The sequence below is a fragment of the Polistes fuscatus genome, unplaced genomic scaffold, assembly GCF_010416935.1.
Source record: "Polistes fuscatus isolate 324 unplaced genomic scaffold, CU_Pfus_HIC Scaffold1, whole genome shotgun sequence".
In the NCBI taxonomy this organism is placed as follows: domain Eukaryota; kingdom Metazoa; phylum Arthropoda; class Insecta; order Hymenoptera; family Vespidae; genus Polistes; species Polistes fuscatus.
This window is the reverse complement of record NW_025112997.1, coordinates 16,178,001-16,204,213: the sequence shown is the minus strand read 5'-3', so window position 1 is coordinate 16,204,213 and position 26,213 is coordinate 16,178,001. Positions and strand designations below refer to the sequence as shown.

General features: G+C 29.0%; 1 protein-coding gene across 1 annotated transcript in view; it reads right to left on the bottom strand.

Moving 5' to 3' along the window:
• Positions 1 to 233: 233 nt before the first annotated feature.
• LOC122514595 (WW domain-binding protein 4) overlaps positions 234 to 26,213 on the bottom strand; it is a 41,106-nt gene continuing 15,126 nt past the window's right edge. Inside the window, exons 2-7 of the mRNA XM_043631520.1 lie at positions 2,445 to 2,652; positions 2,211 to 2,312; positions 2,040 to 2,117; positions 1,573 to 1,810; positions 1,048 to 1,402; positions 234 to 771 (exon numbers count right to left, since the gene is read on the bottom strand). Coding sequence (XP_043487455.1) covers positions 552 to 771; positions 1,048 to 1,402; positions 1,573 to 1,810; positions 2,040 to 2,117; positions 2,211 to 2,312; positions 2,445 to 2,652 — 1,201 coding nt within the window. The 3' untranslated portion in view covers positions 234 to 551. The remainder of the gene's footprint in view (positions 772 to 1,047; positions 1,403 to 1,572; positions 1,811 to 2,039; positions 2,118 to 2,210; positions 2,313 to 2,444; positions 2,653 to 26,213) is intronic.

Sequence of the window (26,213 nt, the reverse complement as noted above, 5' to 3'; positions counted from 1 at the left end):
GATAAGACGGATGTGATTAAAGGATGTTAAAAAATAATATTCGTTTGTTAAAGAAAAATTTACGCTATATTTGAAACAATATTATATTGCCGCTCAATAATATTTGTACTGAAATGTTTGAACACGGTGTTGTAGTGAATATTTTATGGTAATGTTTTTCATAATGTGTTTAAAAAAATCTACAATGGCAGTAATTATAAATATATATTTTATATTTGCATCGTTTCATTTTATTTTTCTATTTTTAACTTTTTTTTTATTCGTTAATTAAATGCCCGGGAAGAGCTTAGTGTACACAAGTATATATTATACATATACAAATAATTACATAAGCCTTAAGTCTAAATATGTTAAACATAATAAGTAATATGTTTTTTGGAAGTATCCATACTAATAGGAATTATGTTACGAAAAGAAATGTCTAATTTTCTATTTTTGTTACAATGTGGTATTATTACAGGTTCTTTTCAAGTTTTTATTAGAGAGTACGTACAAAGAGCATTCTCGTTATCTTTCAATTGAAATACATTTGAAACATTCACATAGTTGCATCAATCGTCGTCCAATCTCTTTCGTACGTTCTTATTTCCTATCTTTCGTTTTTTGAAGGTGCTTGCCGATGAATCCTCGTCATCGCTATCTCCCGTCGATATAGATGTAAAAGTTTTTTCTTTGAAGGTTCTTTGAGGCGGAGGTGGTTCAGATTTTTCGAAGATAGGCAAATTTTTTTGCTTTTGCTGCGGTAATTGAAGATCTATAGGCTTCCTTTCACTGTAAGAAAAATATATTATATATATATATATATCTGTACAGTGTGTCATGAGTAACTTTGACTACTTGAAATAATTCCATTATTTTTGGTTTTACATATTAAAAATCCTTAGAGCAAAATTTACTCTATTACAAGGATCACATCTGATGGTGGAAATAATTTGTTTTTCTTTTTACGGGTCGAAGGTAATTTATATATATAGAAAAAAAAAACCAGATGGTAAACAAGCAAATATTTTTACACAAAAAGTTTTCATTTTATAAACAAATATTTACATTACTCTGACGGTCTCCCAGGATCCATAAGGCTGTTGAAATTCTGGAATACTATAATCCCTTCTGTAAGGTTTCTCTTCTACCTTTACTGACTTTTGATTAACAATGACTTCTTCTTCTCCTCCTTCTTCCTCTTTAATTTGTACTTCTTGCTTTATTTCTTGTTGCTTTCTCAATTCCTTCATTTTCTCTCGTTCTGCATTAGCCCTCTGTTCTTCGATGAGATTGGCTTTTTTGACCTCTTCTTCTTTTTCTAACTGTTGTAAAAGTTCTTCCTGAAGAGCTTGTTCCTTCACTTCCTCTTCTTGTTCAACCAATGTCATATAACCCTCTTCTGGAGGTTCCCAGACTGATTCTAGTTAAATATAGAAGATGAAAATATTTTTTAATTATGTTCTTTTCTTTTCTTTTATTTTCTATTTCAATAAAAAAGCAATTGAATGAGAAATTAGTAAATTGTAGTCTTTACTTATAAACTCATATACCCACATCCACACCTACATGTACATATATGTATATACGTACCATTAGTCTCTATGTGCCAGTAGTACGTGTATCCTTCGGGACTGAGAGCCTCGTACCAAAGTTTCCTGACGGCTTTTCTTCGTCCATCGTCCTCTTGGGCCTTTTTCCTTTTTCCTTTTCCTTTACAAGCTTTATTCTTCCCTTGAGTTTTATTCTCGAAGCTGGCACTCTGTTGGTTCTTCGCATGCGGCAACCTCGTCAAAGCCATCGGATCGCAAGGATCAATTTCTTGGGAGAACTGTATACGATTTCAACGATAAAATAAATAAAATAAAATAAGATATTTGTATATGGAGAAATCTTTCAAATTTCTTTTTTTTTTCATAGCTTTTTCAAATGCCCTCGATCGATATACATACTTCATAATTTTTATGTACTATAGTTCGTATAGAAAATCGATTTTAATCAGCCATCATTGAAATAAATTAATATCAAAGTAAACAAATAAATTTTATTTATATACTCACGTGTCGATAATTATTCTGCTTGTATCTCGGTATTGTTTCCGGTGCAGCCGCTGGCATGACATTTGCATTTTGTGGCATCTACGAATAAACAAAGTTTTATAATATTGGTTTTTCTATGAGAAATTTAAAAAAGAAAAAAGAAAAAAGAGGAAAAATGAATATGTTACATACCTTCTGACTTTCCGTTCGGTTCAGTTTTTCTTTTATTATCCTGTCAGCCGTCATGTCTCTAGTATTATTTTCAACATCTTTGAGATAAGCAGCCATGGCAGCCTACGAGAAAAGAATTAATTACAATTATATATATTATATAAAGCTAAATCAAGAATTTCTTAATTAACTAATTCGTTGTTTCGTTAAATTCTGTTTGTTATATTTATACAAAAGGTAGTAATAATTACGTACATTTTCCATCTTCTTTAGGTCGTCCTCGAATTTTTTGTTCTGTTTTGCCTGCTTTGCGCTGTTCTTGTGTATTTCTTTGAGTCTTTTGCAGACATTTTCTTTATGCTTTTTCCCGCCCTCATGGAAGTCGATACTCGGTTTATTGTCAGCGATCCAACATTTACAAAAGTCACAGAATTTTCGTCCCTGGGATTTCCAATAATCAGCCCTGCAATGGATACATTATTAAAAATCATTTTCCTCCAAATATTTCTTTAGAAAACATCTACTAATTTTCTTATAATATTTCGAAATTTCCTACTTGTCTTTCATATCTCTCAAGATATATCAATTTGATTTAAATTTCAGACTATTTGGCTATAATATACATAGATATTTTCTGTACTTTGGTAACATCATTGCCGATAAAATTTTACAAAGGCTTTTACGTTTTTGACCTATTACAATTTCCTTTCTTGTATTATTGCGTTCCATTTACGTGCATATGCTCCGTTGTCTCTCGTAGCGCGTTATGATCGACCTCGTTTTTAATTTTATTTATCTCCCTAACGCGTAACAGCATTGTTAAATTTTCTACTTTTTTCTACCCTTAGTAGAAGTACTTCTTTGCAAAAAAGGAAAAAGAGATAGAGAAAAAAAAATTCTGATAAAATTTAAAGTACATATCTCAGTAATATTTAAAATAGAAATCAAAATTAGATATATTTGTACTTGTATGTGTGTTGGTAATTATGACAATGTGTGGACTATGTGAAAATATTGAAAAAATTATTTGTATGAATTACTCTAGATTATAATTATTTATATTAAATCTAATGGAAAGTTCTGTCTGTTTTTGAATTATACACCAATGCAAGTTTTCGAATATGGTCCGAAATAGTTGTACTGAGTTGAACTTTTTCAGAATATGGCTTGTCATTAAGATCGAAATTGCTAAGCGAAATCATACAGATTTTTCCAACCATTTCGAAGTAAAAAAAAAAAAAAGAAGAAAATAGAAATAACACAAATCAAAGATTCAACTGTTGAATCTAATTCCAGTTCATTTTTCCGTTAACGTCAAAAACTGATTCCGATAGGTCGTCTATGTTAATTAAACGTTAATTTAACGATAAAAAAAGTACTTTTTAACGTAGTCTGTGTTCCATCGTAATATGATATTTAAGGGTATAAAGAGAGGACATCTAACTATTCGTACCGCAGACTAACCACCCCTTGATACTGCACTTTATGCAATGTTATTACAAGTATGGCAGTCGCGTAATGCGACGTCTACGTGTTACGACCATAAAAGAGAAAACGAAAGAGTCCTTTTCTCCTACAAAATCACGACAACGACGTTGGATACGTGACTCTCTCTCGCTCTCTCTCTCCTCTTTCTAGTCAAGTATATTAAAGTGCAATTAACGGTGATTGAAGCTATCAGGTAGTCATATTATAGGACGGACGCGTTCGAGTTTTTATGTTGAAGATCAAACTTTTCGTTAATGTTTCCTTTCAACAAGAGTTATACGTGGATGGGTTGAAAAACTTGGATCTAACATAGGAATCTTGTTTTCTTTTTTCGGTTAAACACTTTTATTTAATAAACAACTAAGTATTCTTTTTTGTTTCTATCGAGGCTTGAAACTTTTCAATTCATCCTCGTATGTATACGAGAGCACACATCGCTTTATAGGAATTTAATATAAATTTGTATTTTTCACTTGTTTCTTTTTTCTTTGATGATATGCAAATACCTAAGTTATCGTGGTTATAATTTTATTTTTAATTCAGACTAGAAACAACTTATTTGTTCGGATAATTAGTTTTTCTCTCTTTATATATTTTGGATGATAAATATTTTTTTTCTTTTTTTCTTTTTTAAATTGTATGATCCTCGTTGGATGAAATAAAAATAAAATTTTGTTCTTTGAAATATTTTCCGAGGTAAATAAAACAGACAATAATGCAATAACAACAGTATATCTCGATAAAGATAGAAAAATAAATTGAGAGATCAAATAATTATTTTACGTAGACAGGAGAGAGAGAGAGAGAGTTATACTGTGACTGTGTATCCAAGAGGAAGAGAATAATATTTCAGAAAAATGTTTTCACAAATTCAATAGCAACAATTTTCCCTGGGTTGGATCATGTTGCTTACCTAATTTGACGAAATAAGAAGGTAGTAGGGAAAAGACGTTGATAAACCAAGAAAATTCTTTTCTCGCTTGCAAAGAGAAGTGCGAATTAGTTGGCAATTAGCCGTCGACCTTACTCAACCTGAAGTATTTGCACTTGGCCTTCGTATCTTGGTGTGAGTATATCGTACTCGGAGAAGAATTAGGAAATTCGTTGAAAAATGAAAAAGAAAGAGAGAAAGAGAGGGAAAGGTAGATACGTAGAAACGTTTGATTTAAAGAAATTCTATATTGTATAAAAATGTATTCGGTAATTTACGGATGACAAATGTATTTTTAAGATCATATAACTAATGCCAATTACGAGAAGCCAATTAGAAAGCATGTTACTTTTGAATTATCGTTTAAAGAATTTGGCTCGTGTAAAGGGTTAAAATAACAACGAACATGAAACTTACAGAACGGAAAAGACAAATATAGATAGATAAATTTATATATATATATATATATATATCTGCTCACATTTATAAAAGAAAGAGAAACTTCGATTGCAGTGATATAAGTCGGAAATAAAGATAAATGTTGATAAACGCAAGGAAGGAAGAAGAAAGAAGAGATAAAGTTAAAATTGGATGAACAGCTAAATTTTTCTTCATTTTACGTATCCCACGTACCTACTATTTATTCGACTAAAGTTTAATCTTTCAGATGAAAGAGAAATCTCGTTTATCGATTATTCCTCAATTCGTTCGCTTCCAATTACAAGCTCATTAGGTTTAAATTAATAACGCTATTGCATAATTTCTCGATCGAGACGTAATCTCTTGTATTAAACGTGTAATATATTTTCAATTACGTGATACAGTTTTCAAATGCAATCGCATCAATAGAAATTATTTTTCGTTAATTTGTTTATTTGTTTGTTTCGAAAGAAAAGATAATATAACATTACTCATTCAACGGTGAAATATGCTTACATTAAATCAATATTTCATCACTTTAAAAGATGATAAATATGTATCATAGGTATAATTGGCAATAAGAAAACGTGGAAATGTCGTACTTTTAACGATCTAATTCATAAGAATAGATCGTGACAGGAGGTTCCATTAAAGCGAGCATCGATGAATTACGATAATGGATGAACGAGCCAATAAGCTCAGATAAGATTTCGCGAGATCAATACTCTAAGTTTCAAGGCGCACGTTACTTGGCCAATTTCCAAAATAGATATATATATGTGTATTTACACAGACACACACACACACAAATTCATTCTTCGTCTTCTCTACTCTTTTTAAGCTCGACTCATTTTCTCTAACTCAGCCTTGGGTGTCCTCAACACAAGTATAATATATATACGCAAAATGCATACGCTTACACTCACTTTTGAATCTATCCGTGCACCTAAATTTACTAGATAAGTGTGGACACGATGGTTTAGTCCGAACTCATAGACAAGTGCTTTTGCTAGTCTAATTTGTCTATTTCACTCGCTCTCACATATAACAGACCGTAGCAACAGGTTTGATTCTACTACAAGCAAGGAAAATCGATAATCATCAAGCGTAGTTGGTTTATATGTATGTAAATCAAGTTAAATCTCGAGACAAGATTAAAAGAAATCTAATCTTTTAATCTTTCTCATAATACTTTGGATTTCGTAGAAATAAAGATCCTATTTGTTTTTTTTTGGTTTCTTATATTGAAAAATAACATTTCAAACTATAATATCAATCTCCTATATTAATCTTCATTTTTATAATGTAAAATGCCAATATAATCTCTCATAATTAGTAACATATTAATCTAATATACATATTTCATAAGTTTTTGTATATAAAAGATATAACAGAATAATGTATACCTTTAATTAGCAAGTATAGTTTCAGCTTTTTAAGAATATCATTAAAAATATTTTATAAGTGTTTTACATTAAATTTGCAAAATTGAATATTTATTATTGATTTAATATTAAATCGATATATTTTTAACGCATTCGCCAATTTGATGAATATTTGGAACAAAATAATAAATTCGTTTGATGCGTTTGACAATTTTAACGTAAAATCATTGACACGAAAAAAAACACAGAAAATTAAACATAATAATTCTCTTTTCAAAGAAGTTTCTTACAAAAGAATTGTATATACCACGAATATGGTGAAATTTCATGTAAATGATCGAAATTCTTTTAACTAATCAATTACATAGGTCAAATAGGTGCGTCAAAGCTACAAGAGTTCATGTTTGAAGTCCGTCGTGAAAATGAGAGACTCAGTTGAAGTATACTAATGATGCGTCCATAACCAGCTTGCAAGCCTAGGTACCTGATGGCACTATCTATAGAACCGTGGCACTATTAATACGATCTATTATTAATAGAGCTCGGTCTTGGGACGGTTGTGATTTCTTGATGCAATTTGCATCGTCCCTTTGCTTGTCAAAAGATGAGAGAGAGAGAGAGAGAGAGAGCTACGTCACGTTTTGCACGTAGGTCAACTACGCGATAATAAGAATAATAAAATCAAATCTTTTGGCTATTCTATTTGGTATAACACGTGCCAAAAGTCTTTTGTCTACGAATTATTTACTGACATTATTATTGTTTAGATCATAAGAAAAATAACGAGAGACAGACAGACAGAGAGAAAGAGAGAGAGAGAAAGAGAGAGAGATGTTCAAATGCGTTTGTACAAGTTAGTTTTATTAAACCATTAAATATGAATCGTTTATTTTTCAATCTAAAATCAACATTGTGATTCTTACGCAATCTGTTAGCTGACGTGAAGCTATATAAACATTTTCAAAATCTGAAAAAATGGTAATATTTATCACAAAAAAATACAACTGACAACTGTCAGTCGAATATTTCCATTGAAAAAAAAAATAATAAAATTCTGCGATTTTTGAAAAACAAATTTGAGATGTACATAACCAATTTTGTATATAGCAGTTACATATATAAGATAATTTTACTGGTTTTCATTTTTTAAATAAATCGTATTTGTACATAACATATAAAATGCCATAAAGTAAACCGTATAAAGGAATATTATATCAGTAAAAAAAAAAAGTTTTCCATCTAGACGCAACGGAATAATTTCAAGATAAGGTAAAAGGTATCGTTGAAAAGAAATTTTATTTATTTGCCTTTCGTAATCCATCGAGCACGTTTCAAATAACGAGACGACGAAAGAAAAAAAAGAAATGCATTCATTTTTAACGATGAAACGAGTGGAAAAAAATAAATCAATTAACGCGTAAAAGCTTTTCGAGAAAGTTTAATGAATTTTTCTCTAAATTAATTATTATTTAATATTACAGAAATGTTCTTATAAAAGTATTTATATCGAATATCTTTCTATTTCATGTTTTTAACAGACCATTAATTAGAATTTTATTAACGATAGTAATTCGTACGATCTTTCTTGGATTAACAATACTTATATTTATTAAAATCCCTTTTGTAACAAGATACAGAGTTGTTACACAGACCGCGGCCGATTAACGAAGTAGATATACTAACCTTGTTACGCGTACTATTGGCGGTCTATTGTAAGGTTTCTAACAAGGTCGCAAACGAGCCAGACTTTGGTGTGTTGTTACAACTTGGCTCTTAGTCAACTCGGACGTTCGTTTAACATATACAGAATATTATTTAAGTGTCGTAAACTTGCTTCTTCTAATTAGTAAAACAATAATAAGAATATTAATTAAACATAATATTAGATTTTAATTTGTAATAACCCTTTGCTGTACGAGACTTCTGGTACAAAACATACAGAGCAAACCTGAAAATCACGAGTCAGGTTTCTCGCGATACTGACGTAAACACAAGTTAAATTAACTTTTGAGATCATTAATATTATTGTTTATGACAATAATCACGATTCTGATGATAATAATTTAATTTTACCATTAGAAAATAAAGTGATTGTTTATACAAAAATATAACAATGAAATTAAGAAGAAAAATTCGTTAATTACGGATAATAGTCACGGATTTAGAAAGAAATGAATAATAAGTTTAACATCTGTTAGCTATAGTGCCAAACGCGATGCCAAACTAAATCGTAAACACGGCAACTGAATGATAATAAAATCTAATCTCGAATGAACATTAATCGTACTTGTTGAAAACTCTGAAAAAAGGAAAGAAAATTTGTAAGCTTTTTAGTTAACAAAATACGTAAAATGCGTTAAAATATTATTGACATTTGAAAAACTTATCTACGAATAGTTACGGTAGTAAAGAAATTGATCGATGAATTCGCTATACTTTTGCAAACGTATTTCTGTCATCTATCATTTTGTCGATATTGCAAGTCGCTTATGCGTCCTATAAAGATATGGTTATTAATCAAAGTATGGACACATAGTGACTATCCATTTTCACGTTAGTTTCTAGTCTTCTACATTTCGAAGAATTTACTTTCGAAGAAATCATCAATCTGAGATACGATCAATTACGAGAAATTTCTTCTAGTTAATAAAAAAATCAATGTACAGATACATTGATATAATATATATTTATTAAATAAAAAAAAATTTAAATTATATTTAATTAAATATATGTATAATTATTCTTACACTTTATTATAATAAATCACTGGAGATATATTTAAGTATTAAATAAATATATTATAATAAACGCATAATGTTAAATAAAAGAATATAATTAAGAGAGAGAGAGAGAGAGAGAGAGAGAAGAGAAAATGAAGTGAACGTTTCTCACCAAGCTTTCCTTGTTAATTAATTTTTCAATTTATTTATTATATTTTATTCACAAACCCGCCATGTTCGATTCACGTGAGAACAAACACATCTGCGAGACAATCGTTTTTGCTGGACGTACCTGCATGTATGCGTTTCGTCGATCGTTTTTAACTGTTTCGGGTTCGTACGAAATATACGCCGATAAATTTTATCTCGATCTCTCGAAAACCGAGTATCCAACGATAATTGTTCGACGGTATGTCGTGGTATATGCGTTAATTTCGCTCAAGAATTTAATATCAAAAAATAAAAATTCGTAGGAAGGAGGAAACTGTGCAATTTCTCTTGAAACAAAAATAATCATTCGATTCTCGTCAGGGTTGCTTATCACATACATAACAATTGTACTTTTTCTTTCAATTCTTGTTTACGTATTATATTTTTTTATTTGTAAAATTCTACAACCTGTTTGATATTTGATTAGGTTTAATTTTAATAATATTTAAATATACTTGTCATCAATTATTAATTGTTAAACCGTATTTTGTTTCGGGTGATGCATAATTACAATATAAAATTCAAATATTTTCTTACTTTTTTCTTGTTATTTTATGGTATATGTTACGTAGTATAAAAAAATTAACAAAATTGTGTGAAAATAAGTTAAAAATTTATTACAATAGATTATTTTTTGGTTTTTTAATTTAATTTAATTTCTAATTTAATGTCTAAATGGATATTATTGTTAATCCTTTATGAATTTCTTTTATATTTCGTAACATTAAGACTTTAATTAAAACACTGATACATTTCACATTGATTTTAGTATATAATCATGACAGAAAATTAAAAATTGTCAGAGACAGTGATGGTAAGAGAGAATTTCGATTAAATATCGGAATGCTACTTTCGAGTTTCCATAATGCAAGGATTTAGTGCGTGTCCGTAGAGTATACGCATAATAAGATATAATTAATTATTCTGTCTTAGTTAGATGAAACGTTTCCCTCGAGAGCTCTGAATTTTGTAAAAGGATACAGAGATTGGTTGGCTTGATGCTCTTTCCGTATATTCATTTCAAAAGAATAAAGAAGTATGAAGTTGAGCGATCATGAACCTGAATGAAAAAGTATTGTCGATTAATTCCCGTTAAATCTTATTTAAATGATTATACAGTAAATATATTTATTTAATTTTCTTTCATATGTACGTATACATCCATCTCTCTTTAACTTCATTAAGAATTATTTAATATCACTTTTAAAACTACATATTATCGAGATTTTTTTCCCCTTTTTACGCCAAGTTTTTTTCCCCTACTTTTGGGGTTGGTCCTCAATATCGTAAATCTCTCGATTTATCTTCGCTGACATCAAGGGATGGTTTTGAGAAGAAAGGAAAAAAAGTGCCGTTGTGTACGTAGTAACTTTTTTCTCCAAAAGAAAAGAAAAGAAAAGAAAAGAAAAAATGGGAGGGCGAAGGGGGAGAGGGGATAACGTAATATCACCCGTGAGAAATAGTAAGAAATAGAGAGCTAGAGAGAAAAAGAAAAATATCTTATAAGAAACGAGTCAACTATCAAAAATCTTGCCAAAAAATGTAGCCTCCTATCCAGTACGTTACTTTCCTATTCAATGTGAACTAACAATTTCAAGATGAAAAAGAAATAATATGGAAGCGTTAAAAATTGACCTAGATATTTATATGCCATTAATGTACGATAAATTATAAAATGCATGATAGAAGTGTCATAATTTATCTTAATTTTTATATCACACTATTACGCGTTATTGTTCGTAGAATTATTGTATTATTAATCTTTCCCAACAGTCATTATTATCAATAAAATAAAATAATCAATTTATTTAAGCAAATTTAAATTGATTTTCGCATAAAATGGGTTTATTTTTATTTAATAATAAATTTAATAAATTAATAATTTTTTTTATTATATTTTTTATAATGATTTTTCTAAATAAATTTATATTACAATTTTATAAAGAAGATATCGAGGTTAAAACGTGAATGATTCCTATCGAAAACTCGTAAAGTTATCATTTGGAAGAACGTTTGAAAATATCGTGTCAAGTTTATGTCTTTTTCCGCGATGGATTCGAACGAAACGCGATACACCGAACGTATGACAAAATCGAGTAGGGAAAATTGTGGCCATCGTCAATGAAAAATGTTTTAAGACAGCTCGTACTAAATCGTTTTATGCCGTTTTTACGAGGAGTTCTCTGAGAAAACAAATATTCTCCTGAGACAATTGGCTTGCATCCAATTACAACGTTCGTTTGACCAGCTTTTTCTTCTTCTTCTTCTTCCTCTATACCTGTTTCTTTCTCTTTTGCATAAAATAAATTGATAACAATTCAAGCATTTGAAATAGAAATGAAAGAAAAAAGAAAAGAAAAGCGAAGAATGAAAAAAAAATAATACCAGCAAATAATGGCATAATATTTGAACGACAGTGAACTTTATATTGAAGCAACGAGTAGAAAAATCGAGTGTACGCAGAGAAAGAAAATAAAGTTTATTGCTTGAACCAATATGTATAACGTGGGAACACTTTTTACTGAATTTTCATTACTTCTGGTTCTGATAATTAAATTATTACTTTTAATAGTATTGTATTTAACTGGCAAAAAAGTATAATGTCGGAATTATTAATAAAAAATAAACTGAAGAGGGTGTTATATATTTACACATGAAATACTACTGCTAACTACAACATTACTAATTGAACAAATTGAATAAATAAATTTGATTACTTTTTAAAAAATATGGATATATCTACAGCCTAACAATGACTTATACAATAAAATAAAATAAATTCATAATTGGAAATTTGTTTGATCATCAAATGGGAAGAATTCGTTCGAACAAATTCACAGAAATGAGATTCGAATTAATATCATCAAATTCAAGTTAGGATTATAGGAAATTTTACGATTATAGGAAAGTTTGTTCATATGGGAATTCTGGAACGATGGGAGGGGGTGCGTGCAACAGCTCATGACATTAAAACTCGAAAATTTATTTCGATTTCAATTTTACCGTCCGTACGGGATCCTTGGTGGAAAAGTAGGACAATCATTCAAAAGAGTTCTCTTGGATTACGAAGTAAAAAAGTGCTTCGGACGATTGCTACTCGACGAGAGAGAAATACAAAAAAAGAAAAAAAGAAAAAGAAAGAAAAACAGAGAGAGAGAGAGAGAGAGAGAAAATCAAAGAAAGTTCTCTTACATTGCACTATTTTTTGTAATAATTTTTATTTATTTCAAAGTGGATATCATACAATCTTTTCAGAAAAAGATATTATTCGTTCAATATTTGGTTTTTGTTTTAAATCTCAATGATGTCATAAAACTTTAAAGTTACACGCACCTGCATATCTATCTTATAGATTTTATTGTATTTCTTTGTTCGTCATAAAATTAATTATTAATGTATATTCGACAACAAATTTTGTACTATGATTATTTAAGGAGTATTACTAACACATACATTCAATTCCATTGCGATCTAAGAGGACTCGATTGGGGGTTTCCCTTATAAGTATAAGTTATAATAATATTTTTTTAAACAAACTTGAATTATAAAGAATTAACAATATTAAAAATTTTCTTATGATATACTTATATGTCTATTTTTTATCTTACGTTTGCATGGGATCGAATTTTATATACATCATAAATATATAAATAATTATTTATGACAAAATACTTCTTCTACGCGTAATATAAAATGAACAAATAGTTAATTCTAACAAAAACTAAAATTTCCAAGCGTTTTTCTCGTAATCTCTTTTTCCTCCCTTTTTCTATTTTTCAAGGACCAAATGCACGTGTTCTAACACGATTCTCTTTCTAACCGACTACACGACGCTTGCTTCTGACAACAGGCTCGTAATATATAAAGATATTTATATGTTGAAAGCGGTTTACCGATGGCAGCTGAGATAGGGGGTGGAAAAAAGGAATAAAAAGAAAAAAACAAAAAGGAAGAAAGAACTCTTGGTTGGAACAAAAGCAATTGAACGAAATACTGTGAGTGTTAACGACAGATCAAAGCTAAAGCTGAGGTTTTATAAAGTTATGTCACTAATGAATGATGCGCCGACTTGTAATCCAATTTGCTTGTTGATTTATATAGCAGACGATTAATGGCCCGTACAGTTGTGGAATGTTTCCCTAAACCTATCATCGATTACGTGGATTAACGTATATTTTTACTCATATATGTTACTAATGTTTTATTATTAATATTATGCTTTGCTTTGTTTCTTTTCTCTATTTCATTTTGACATTTTTAATAAGGAACAAGGCACATCGTAAATTAAAGATAAATCATCCGAAATACTTTATCTCCAATGTCTTCTCACTCAAACGAAATCTTTTGGGGTCTTTACAAAATTGCTTTCAATATGAAAGAAAAGTGTAATCTCTACTAAAAGCTTTATCCGACAGATTTCATTGTTATGATTTTGTTAAAAATAAATCTTAACAGAAATATATATATGTTTTTCTATGCATATAGAAACAAACGTTGAAACGATAACACGACGAAAGCATTCTCGTGTTTAAAAACATTATTTCGAAAGGTGAGATTGATGAAATAGAAGGAATGTCCCGAAGTAAAGAGTAAAACAAATATTAATTCGTAAACGTAAATTCACGATAAGCTGTAAAATTCGCATTTTTTAAATAAATATTAACGAATTTTTAGGAAACCCTTTTTCCAAAGCATCTTTGTAAAACAACATCGATGATTATTATTATTTAACCATATATAATTAATCAATTATATTAAGAAAGATATTACCTTATTAAGAATATTATTGTAATTCTGTTTAAAATTAATTCGACGAAAGCTATGGCTAACAATCATTCGTTTATATTCAAGATAATTGGAACCTTAAGATTCAATTACGATCAATCAGCACAATTAGTTACTCGTCATTGGCCCTTAAAAATGATTATAAACGTTTCATCTAGTTGGTATCATTATACGAACATTTTCATATTCATCTATAAGTCCTCTCAATATCTTTATATTTTTTAATCGACTAATATGTATATCCCTAATCCGTAATACCTTTTCTAAGTACACATTATGTACACTCCACATATTGCATCTAATTTATATTGGCTTCGCATACTTGCAAATGATCTTGTAAGTCTTCAAGTTACTAACCGATTTTTTATAATCTTTCCTATGCCATTTGTCACAGAAAAAGAAAATAAAGAAAAGAGAAGAATTATTTTCATTTGAAAATATATATATACATACACATATATATTTTGTTTATATTCGAATGTCTCTTAGCAGTGATAAATTTAAAAAAATTTTAATTGAACTTTATGTATATCTTTAATAACGTACATACAAAGAAAATATCATAGCATGAAGTAAGACAGGATTAAGTGTGTTTGTGCGTGTGTGTGTGAATAGTCTGAATCATATATATGTAATAGCTTATAAATGAAGAGACTGTGGTTTTGCGAGAAAGAAAACGAGATATTGCACGTACGTTTTATAGGAAACGTGTTAACCGCGTTTTATTCTAAAAAGACAAGTAGCTACTTACATTTTTTCGTTGGTCAGACAACAGTTCGTCTTTAGATGAAGAAATAAAGAAAATAATATATGGTGATTTAATAATAATCAAACAATTGTGAATAACGAAATTAATTAATTATAAACAAAATTAATGATTCCGATCGTATCAATAAAATGATAAACTACATGTATTTTCATAATTCTAATGTGCTAAAATGATAAAATTTACAATGATTAGGAATTTATTTTAATTATTATTATTTAATTTTATTTATTATTATTTAAAAAATTGTGAATAACGAAATTAATTAATTATAAACAAAATTAATGATTCCGATCGTATCAATAAAATGATAAACTACATGTATTTTCATAACTCTAATGTGCTAATTGTAAAATGATAAAATTTACAATGATTAGGAATTTATTTTAATTATTATTATTTAATTTAATCTATTATTATTTAATTTTATTTATTATTATTTAAAAAATTGTGAATAACGAAATTAATTAATTATAAACAAAATTAATGATTCCGATCGTATCAATAAAATGATAAACTACATGTATTTTCATAACTCTAATGTGCTAATTGTAAAATGATAAAATTTACAATGATTAGGAATTTATCAATAATTACATAGTTAAGATAATTTACACTGAGTTTTTTTAATTTCATACAGATACACGCTCATTAATGTTAATTCGTTATTAAAAAAAAACTTAAATTTGTATAGAAAATATATAAATATTTCGTTACACTTACTCGTTAAAGTGAATTGATTGATCTAATATCAGCAAACGAATTCGATTTAAATTAGTAGACGTAGTTGAAGGAAAGAATGTGAGTTTATAATCAGCTTGAGATAAAATTAGACACGAAGCAAAGGTTTCTTTTTCGTTAGAATACAATACCAACTTATATACATATACATATATGTGTGAATCATTGTTTTTTTTTCAATAGTATTTTCGTGCGAGTTAAAATTATAAATAAAGCTATAACACAATCATGCGCAGCATCTTAGAATTTGATTTATAACTTATTCATATAATCGTTGTTATCAAAGAAATGAAAGTAATGTAGAAAAAATAAATTTTTATAATCCGAAGGGAATAATTTTATTTAACAAATTATTTAGTGTATTAGATAGAAAAGAAAAGAAAAAGTATAATAATATTCTTATAAAATATCGAATTCACGTCGATGTTCTCCAGTCGTGCGAGCAGTTTCTGGAAGATTTTTAAAAAACTGTACATAAAAATTGATTTGCTCGAAAGAATACAGTTCATGCAAGACGAGTAAACGTTTTCACGATTCGCACCATTTAGATGGAAATTTCGTGCAAGCATTGCCCGAGAACCGGTGCATCTCATGTATGAAATATTATCAAGAGTTTTCGTAGAAGTTTTTGATCTTGTACGTTCAGTATTCACGCAAAGTTAAAAATATTTTGACCTTTGTCGACGTATTTATTTGTCCATATTCCATTCGAATGAAACAAAGAAATAAATATTAGCGATTAATAGTAATCAATTTTTTATCGAGTATAACTTGCGAAAGATGTCCTAGTAAAAAATTTCTTGAACTTCCCCAAATTCCATTAACCGTTTGAGTGACACGCAATACGATCATGCTGTTTATATTAAAAAGTATTAAAGTATCGGGCCGTGTTGCACGATTGGATCTATCAACGTGTATTGGAACAAGCGTTATAAAACAGCTTGTCATTTTTTAACAAGGATTTTTTCAGAAACCCCTATTCTAACTCAAACGGTTTATTTAAACTTTAATCACACATATTATCACATTTTACTCTTGACTTAATAAAACCTTCGATTTATTTATCACCTTAAGGAACTAAGATTTTCCTGTGGAAAATAAAAAGGAAGGAAATAATGAAAGTTAATATAGTACATAATTATATGCCTGATCCATGAAAAATATAATTCGTAGATTAAACATGAAGCTTTTTCATTTCGTTTCTTCTAATAATAATATACAATGATTTAATTCAAATTCACTGAGAAGTCTTCATTAAAAACTATAATAGATTAATACAACGAGGATACATGCAGAAGCATGATCGAGTAGAATGAAGTTGCTCACGAAACTAGACGAAGTTATTCGAGTCGATACTTCCTATCTCGTAAATTGAAACCTCATAAAAATGTAAAATACTAAAAACAACATACGAACCCACACGAGAATTTATATATATGTATATATGTTACGGTCAACGTACAGATTGTATAAGCTGCCAGGGTATTCTATAAAATGTCCACTAAGATTAGCCAGTCTATATTTTAAGCATGTTTTTCGATCTCTAGAATGTTCAGAAGGTTTTGGTCAATCCGGAATATATGCTTTAGTTAGCTGTGTTTAATACACAGGGGAGCGGGAGTGTTTTCAAGCTTTTGTAAGTGAAACAAACTACGGAAATTTAAAAATTTGTTCATGTATATATATGTGTACATAAATTTTCCTATTTACGTATGTTCAATGTTTTTACATATGTATATATAGATACTTGTATATATTTATCATGTTCGATGTATTTAAACATATAGATATGTATTCGTATTTGAAGTATTTATAAATTGTTATGAACAAGCCTAAGTCGTTCCGGACTATAAGGATGTGAAGGTCGTTTCCAGGTGTATGTAATTCTGTTATTTAACCAGCGGTTGTTATAGACCGGATATTGAGGAGTGGGGACGTGTTTTGCAGGCGCGTACATGTATCGAGATTATTATAATATTCGTGATCGAAATACTGCTATCGTTTATATTATATTTGATTCTTTGATATCCCAGTTTTCTTCATTATAAATAAACATTATTAGTTACGTTAATATGCATATAATTGTAGGATTAAGTTTATTGAAATATGAAATATGAATACAAAAATGAATAATAAGTCTCATTATTGCTATTCTGGCAATAATTCACATAACTCATTATAATTTCCTAAAAATTATCTTAAAATATTCTTTAATACACAAAACACTAGATATCCTCTCTATAATTGCACATAACTCACTGTACTCTAGAAAAATTCGTCTCATACTGTTCTTCCATTAAATCACTCGTCGATACACATTCTTTTCTTTCTTTCCGGAACGCACACTTAGGTAAGCAGGATACACACACACACACACACACACAGGACATACACACACGCATACGATAATTTTAATCGATACCGCACTGAAGTATAAACTTGATAATCGCTGCTTTGATTAACAACCGCTTGCTCACAGACGACATATACTCATGCAACACTATTTCAAGAGATCATCAATCTTTTCTTTTCTTTCCTTCAATAGACATATCTAACTTTGTCCCAGACTCTAACTCGCATCCCAGATAATTACGTATCCGTGATATAATTTTTCAATTCTTCTATGTCAGATAAATTTGATTTTAGAAATGTATCAAAAATATTACAAATATATGTATTTATTAGAGACAGCTTAAACGTGACCCACTGGCAATATTTTTTCTGTGAAGAAGGAAATTTACATAGAGAACGTTACGAGAGCAATCGAGAATGTGGATGGGGTGGGGGGGAGGATTTGGAACGATTTATGTGATCGAGCAAAGGTGCAGCTTCTTCTGCAGAATCGAAACCAGCCACGTTCGCTTTTCCTAGAATTTGGATAATCGATTGTCAAACCCTGCCCAAGTCTTCAGGTAATGCCGAGAGGTATTTGTTACGATACGATCTGTTACTACTCCGACCTCTTTTCTAGATCGAAATAGATGCGAGTCTAATCGTCTCGATTTGTCTGCACGCGCAGAAAGCATTTTGCATCTTATCTTTCTCTCGCTTTCTCTCCCCCATCCTCCCCCCCTTCTTCTTTTCAGAAAACGTTTACGTATATTTATTGCATTCGATTGAAGGAAAGATGAAAAAGGTAATTCCTTTAGATCGAATATTATATGAAAGGATCTAAACAAATATTTAAACGTTCCTACGAAACATTCCTCGTCCTAGCACGATGATGAATAATCCAACGATAATTTTCTTTTCCTATCATTTTATTTGTTTTGTTAAGGATATTTTATTTGTAAACATAACTATCTAATGTAACAAACTACTAACGGCTTTTCTTTTGAATATTTTTTTCATCGGTAATCCGAATTTAAATAATGTACGTGTAAAAGTAATTAATTTATATAATTTATTATTAAATTCTTCTAACTCATTGTACGATTTTTTACGTAAGAGAAAGAAAAAGGGAGAATAAAAGAAGAATTTCCTTTAACGATAGTCGATAGAAAAATTTGATAAAAAAGAGAGAGAAAGAAACTAGGAGTAAGATTTATGATAGAAAATAGATAAATGGAACTAAATTAGATATGTTCATAAAAGAGAATCAAATAGAAAGAAAAGGGAATATTCAGTATGAAAAAATTGTTACGATTATCCGACAAAAGGTTCGATCGATAAGAAGACGAAACAAAAACAGTTGTAAAATAATCATGACCTCTCCGTGCTGATCTACGAAAGGAATCCTTCCCTTACGATCGACTGGTGTTATTTCTGGAAAATTTCCCGCTCGGCTGAACGTTTACACAAGTATGGGAGTTTAAACGGGTTCGATGTCAAGATAAATATTATCAACACGTGGCGCGCTCCCTAAATCACGCCTCGAGACGTCAATTTCGATCGTCAAACGAGAAACTTCACTTCAACTTACTCGGCCTGCTTTTCACGAACGATTTGCATATCAAAACGACTGTCGGACGCCACCCTGTACACTTCTAGATTCGACAATTCCATCCTCCTAAAGTTGAAATCAATTTTAGAAACATTTCGAGCACCCTTTTACTGTCCTTTTATTTACGTGTGATTTTATCTACCACAAAAGGTGACTACCACCTTTCGTGATGATGTTCCACAATCTCACGATCTTATTCAAATGAAATATAAACCTCTCCATTAGCTGAGTCCAACGTTTTTGTGCGATTGTAATCTTGCTTGAATTATGAATAAATTGTATTTCTAAATCGCATTATCGATCGTATTCCATGTAAATTAGATTATTTTTTTTCTTTTATGTATACATATATATAAAACAGTTCTTTTTCGTAAATATAAAATGTAAAACAGATAAAGAATGTAGATATATATATTAAAAAAATTGTAATAATGTTTGATTTTTAGATAAAATTTGTATATTTCGACATATCAGTTTGAACTCATTCTCGTCACCTAATTGGTAACTTCTTCACAGTTGAGTATTCAGATATTTCCACTGACATCTTTATTTAGGATCTCGTACATTATACTACGCAGGACTGTTTATACGCAGGAGACGTTGTAAAAGATGGTCGTTAAACGCTCGAATCTGTCGGCTATAAAATTTCTCCCTGTGTCTTGTTTAAAGTTTCACGTACAATCCAAGTGCTCGGTAAGAAAGTTTTATCCTGCGTTTTGTGTCTCGTATTATTATGCGAATAATCATCCTCGCATAATTTTATCGTGAAAGAAACATTTATTAAAAAAAAAAAAAAAAAGAAGAATATCACTTCGATATTTTACGCTGTTACAATTTATTATGTTAATAAAAAATAAATAAAAGCTGAAAATATTTAAAAATTGTTTTCCTTGTTGTTTCATAAAATCGTTGATTGGTCTATATTTATTTGTTGGCGAATTACGACAAGAAGAACGTCATACAACGAAAGGATCTAAAAGTACAGACATTTAACAAACCTCATGGTATTTTCTGACCAACAGGCACGAAAATGCACTTGTCACAAATGGACCGCATAAGAGGACTTACCGGTTAAAGCTCTACTACACTTTTCGTAGAACCATTCCATTTCCAGAGAAAAGCTTATAACGCTTTCAAGAAGAATTCATAGAATAAGATAATACTATCGCAAGGTCGATTCAATTAAATCCGATTGCCAGAGATGAAACTCAAACTGATTCAATAATCGAATAAAAATACGGCGTTATAAAATTAAGTTTTTTCTCTCTCGTTAAAATTTACATAGAATATTTTTCGAATTAATAATAAAAACATATATCTATCTATAAATTGATTATCTTTAAAAATCAATATTTTTTTATAGGTGATTTTTTTATATTAATTTTATTTTTTTAATCATAAATATATAATAAATTTGTTGTTCTAGAGTAATCTTTAAGAAAAAAAAAAATCGATATCAACCTTTCGATGAATAATAAATCGAAAATATTAAAAAAAAAAATACATTAAACATTAATATATTGTAATTCTGCGCTTGCATTTAAGGATTTAAGAATCGTTAGTGGCTAGTATATATAAAAATCGATAGGTAAATATTAACATTGAAAAAAATCAAAACGAAAACCAATAGGATTTCGTTATAAATTACTCGTTATATAAACGATTATTTAGCTAATTAATTATAAGGTACATCGTTGCACACACACAATACGTTTACATTGAGCACGATATGTTACGTGTGTTGCGTTGCGTTGCTAAGTAAACAATGGATAGTAAACCTATACCTAGTAGTAAATTTCTAACATACACTCTCCTCGTTAATGATGTTCAATTACGGCAAAAGGGTACATCATCGATATGTTCTTGTAATTAGTATAATTTTTCAAGTAAAAGTAATTGAGAATCATTTGAGATATAATAATAACAATAATAATAATATTAATAATGATAATAATAATAATAATGATACAGAAAATCTCTTAAAAACAGAAACTAAGTAATATAGCTGCAGGAGATGTGAGTTAATTAATTATACAAGCTTATAATTTGCTTTATCTTTTTGAAAGACTCGAGTTTAATAAAGCTTTTCTCTTTCTACATTTTAATAGATTCTTTTTAAATAAAGACTCTGACGAGTTTACCTTCGATCCACAGTAACAATGCCAAATCAAATTCTGGATTTGCATCGTAACTGGAATTTAAATTTAAACGACAATTTTGTTTGTCTTATTTATCTTTTTAATAAACGAATCGCGTATGAGTAAATATATAAAAGTCTACTCCCTTTCTCTAATACTTTTTTTTTCTCCCCGGAATCATTTTACTTGGTCACGAAAAGCAGATACAAATCGGGATTATTACCGTTGTTCGATGAAAAGCTTTCATTATGTTTTCTTATTTTGATCAAGTCATGCAAAATCGTCGAACGATTCACGAAGAAATGAAACACTTTCAAATGAAATTATATTTTACATTTATTAAAATCTACATTAATTAAAGTTAATAGTCCGAGAGTAGTTTCGTAAAGTTTTCAATTAATCCTTAAGGTGCGAGCGCTTGTTAAACTCTTTTATTAACCATCGAAAAGTTTCTCGAATTTATCCGAAAGTCGGAAAGAAATAAAAATACTGAAAGAAAAATAATATTAATATTTGTGTTATAAAATGTCGAAATAAATCTAATCGTTAGAAACAAAGTAATTAATTATTGAGGCATCAAAATATATTATAGTATAGAAATATTAAAATATTAGACATCATTAAAGTTCGTTACCAGTTATTAAGAAATATCAGGAAAAGTACGAGAAGGGAATAAACAAAATGAGCTCGTGGTATATCACGGACGTGTTAATTAATTAAAAGAAAAAGTATATTTTAGAAGGGAATGTTAATTTTATTTGCGTGACTTCATCGTGAAAATTCTCCAGTGGGAAACGATTTATCGGTAATTAATTATTTTTTTATTTAACCATTGTAATTTGAATGTTTTATATCTACTTTTCTGATATATATTATCTGTTATATTATTATTTTAAATTATGTTATTTGATATATAACATTATATATTATAATCAGATAATTACTTAACGTTGAGACACTTTGTAGAGTTTTCAAAGATGCTAACATAATCTTCAACGATTATTTTACATCGTCTTTTTCCAAATCTTTTTATGCTGCTCTACTGTAACGTATTTTTATTAAATGATTTTTTATAAGTCTATCGTTCAGCGTGATTGAGCATCTGCAGATGGAGCAAAACAATCGATGGTATGTTTCAAAGAATTGTTTCCTGAAATTTTCGGTAAAAATGTTTCGTCTTCAAACTCTCCTAATTTAAACTTTATGAATTTTATGATCAATTCTAGGACGAAAAATCTTCTATTCAAAATACATTGCAAAGCAACTACTTGAAAATCTTCGAAAAAAAAAAAAAATAATAATCATGACAAAGTGAACGGACATCGTCAGAAACTTAAAAAAATCCTCTTGACGCTTGTATTAAATATAGAAGTAGTGATTTTAAACATGCTCAGTAAAATAATGTTCTATTACCCTTATTAATTAATAACAAAAAAAGTCAATTAAAATCCATTAGCAATTCATGATGTCACAAGCTTCAAAGTTATTATCAGTTATTTATAATTACCCTATAAATTACGTGTTTAATTATTACATAATAAATTATAATAAAACTATATTGTTCCATAATATATTATTAAATTGTCACACGGATTACAATATAATTGTTTTATATAATAATAATATATCCAAAATATGATAAAAATATCTTTCATATATTTTATTATATTATTTATATTATTTATATTATTTGAATAATATTATTTTTTAAATACATATCACCTTCCCCCTATTACTTTCAATTTCGATGGTTCCGTTTAAGGAGTTTTTATTATTTATTTGCAGGAGTATTATTATAAATGGCACGTGAATTATTATTATAAAATGTAGTATTATTAAAGGCAACGTTTTGAGCTCGGTAAAGAAGAGCCGGAAGTATGGGCGCAAGGTCGAGACTAAAATCTCTTAAAATGTCTCTTCGAGACGTGGCACCTGACACGAACTAACCTAGTGTTAGAAAGCTCGCCGGTACTCGAGATTGCGTCAGGTCCTGGCAAACGTGCCGAAAGAGATAAAGCGATGGCTGGTGCTCGTGCCGATATCTCTTCGCTCTCGCTTCTTTCTACGAGATAAAGACACTTAACTTCTGGCTCAACTTTTTCAACTTCAATCGCTTTTAGTCCATACTCCTCCAATCGACGACTACTTCGATTTCACCCTTTAATGCATTTATCCCTCGATTGAAAACCTTAAATCTATGTATTACCAGAATTAGAACCTATTTTCATGCATTTTTCTTTTTACCATTTTTATTTCAATTCTATTTTCTATAGAAAATTCAAATTTTATGAAAATGCATATAATTATATTTTCATTGAATTTAGCAGGATTATATTAATGCATTTTCTTTTTTTTTCAATGTCTTTTTTTGTATAAATATGAAAAGGTTATGATAATGCATCTAATTATATATATTATTATATATATAATATTTAGTTCATAGAGTTAGTAAATTTTTTTTTATTTTTTTGTTTTTGTTTCTTTTTTTTGAGAAATGTCTACGACGACGTTAAAGGATTAATTAATTTTAAATTTCTAGTTTTGGGTGAATAGCGAGAATTTAGAGGAATGAAATACATGGTGTTTTTTAAATTGAAAAATTATAAATTTATAATCTTGTAGTATCCGCGTGAATGATATTTTTGTTTTGCATGGTTGCGTCAGGGTTGTTCTATTTGCTCAGTTAACCCCATAAGTATCAAAATTGCTAAGAATCTCTATATGAACAATCGTTGGGTACAGCCAATAAAATTGAAGTTTGTTGTTACATTAATGTAATGGTACAGTGTTAGTTTGTCGATGTGTCCCCTTCTTTATCGCTTTGTCAGATACTAATGCTTTATGCCAATGCGAGAATGTGTTATTATTTGAGATTATATTAAATAATAGATAAAAATGTTAGTTAGGAATTATATATTATGAAGAAAAGAAAGAAGAAAAAGATGAAAGAGAAGAGAACAAAATATTGGGTTTACTTTTCTTGTCATCCTATTTTTGGTACGCTTATGTTTCGCTATGCTTAGGAACACCTACATTTTATTATTACCAGAGTGGGAAATTTTTGTTATACTCAAACGGGTTAAGCGACTTTTAAAACAACTAGTATTTTAGTCGGGTAAATGTAAAAATAATTGAACGCAGTGAATAATTGAAAATATTTTATTATTCGAGAATTTCTCCGAGTATATGATATAATCGTGAATATACTTATATAATAGACGCTATTTGTGTGTGGATACATAGTTGGTACGTGATAATGGAAGTTTGGTAGTCTTGACTAGACTTAACTAGATTGGTCCTTCGAGGTAACGACATTGGAGTTGGAAAGGCATATAGAATGTAGGAAAAGAAGAAACGATCGGGATAAGGGTCAGATTAGACCTTTTAAACGAACGACTTTTTACGTAATTATCCTTTCTATTACTAAAGGGCTAGCTTGATCTATACAAACTTTCTTTACCTTTCGTTCAAACAATCATTTTCTTTTACGACTAACACACATTCTCATACGTTAGAAGAACAATTTTCCTTTACTTCGTGAAATAAGTCAATAAGAAAAACATTTATCTCAAAGAGTTCATTCTTATATTATTTATACGATTTAATCTTAACAACTAGAATAGGAATAAGTTGACTCCAACTTTGTTCGTATTAGAATTAAATTATGATAATTGTTTCGTTATACGAATATTGAAATAAAAATTTGTTCGTATGATGTAATACATTTTTAACATCTTTAGTGATAAAATATTACTGTCTATTACCATTTACCAGCGATTTCTTAATATATTTCTTTTTCTTTAGTTTTTCATAATAATCGGAAAAGTGAATATGAGATTAATAATATAACAAGATTAGAGGAATTTACATATATGAAACTGGCATTATATATAATTTGTTGTATTAATTAAGCAATTTGCATATTAAAATTCGTAATAATAATTGAATATGTATATTGTATTCTTCTTCGATATATTATCTATCGATTATTTCTATAAAAACTATATATTATAGCTGCTAAAAATTTATCTAAATTTTTCGCATTATGAAAGTTTGAAAAATCTTAAAGGAGACTCTTCGTAAGAGCTTTGGACCCTTAATCATTTCAAACGACATTAAATGATTTTTCTTCTCTTACAAAGACTGATAACAGATAATAAAATGTCTTTCAATATTATCCAAATAAATATATTCTAAAGGGAGATAAACTATTCATTCACTCTTACAAACGAAAAAATATTTTTAAAGTGCATAATAAAATGATAAAGAAAATAAAACCACGATTATAATTCATTTAAATAGAATGGAATATATAGAACATAGAATTACAATTAAAACAATATGTTACGAATCTCGTCGAGTATATAAATACGCCAAATAAATACATATTTATAGGGTATTCCAAATTAAAGCCGACAAACTTTGCCAATACGTTTGGAGTTTATTTTGAGTAGAAAATGTTATATAACATCATGAATCGATTTGTCTTCGTTTCCG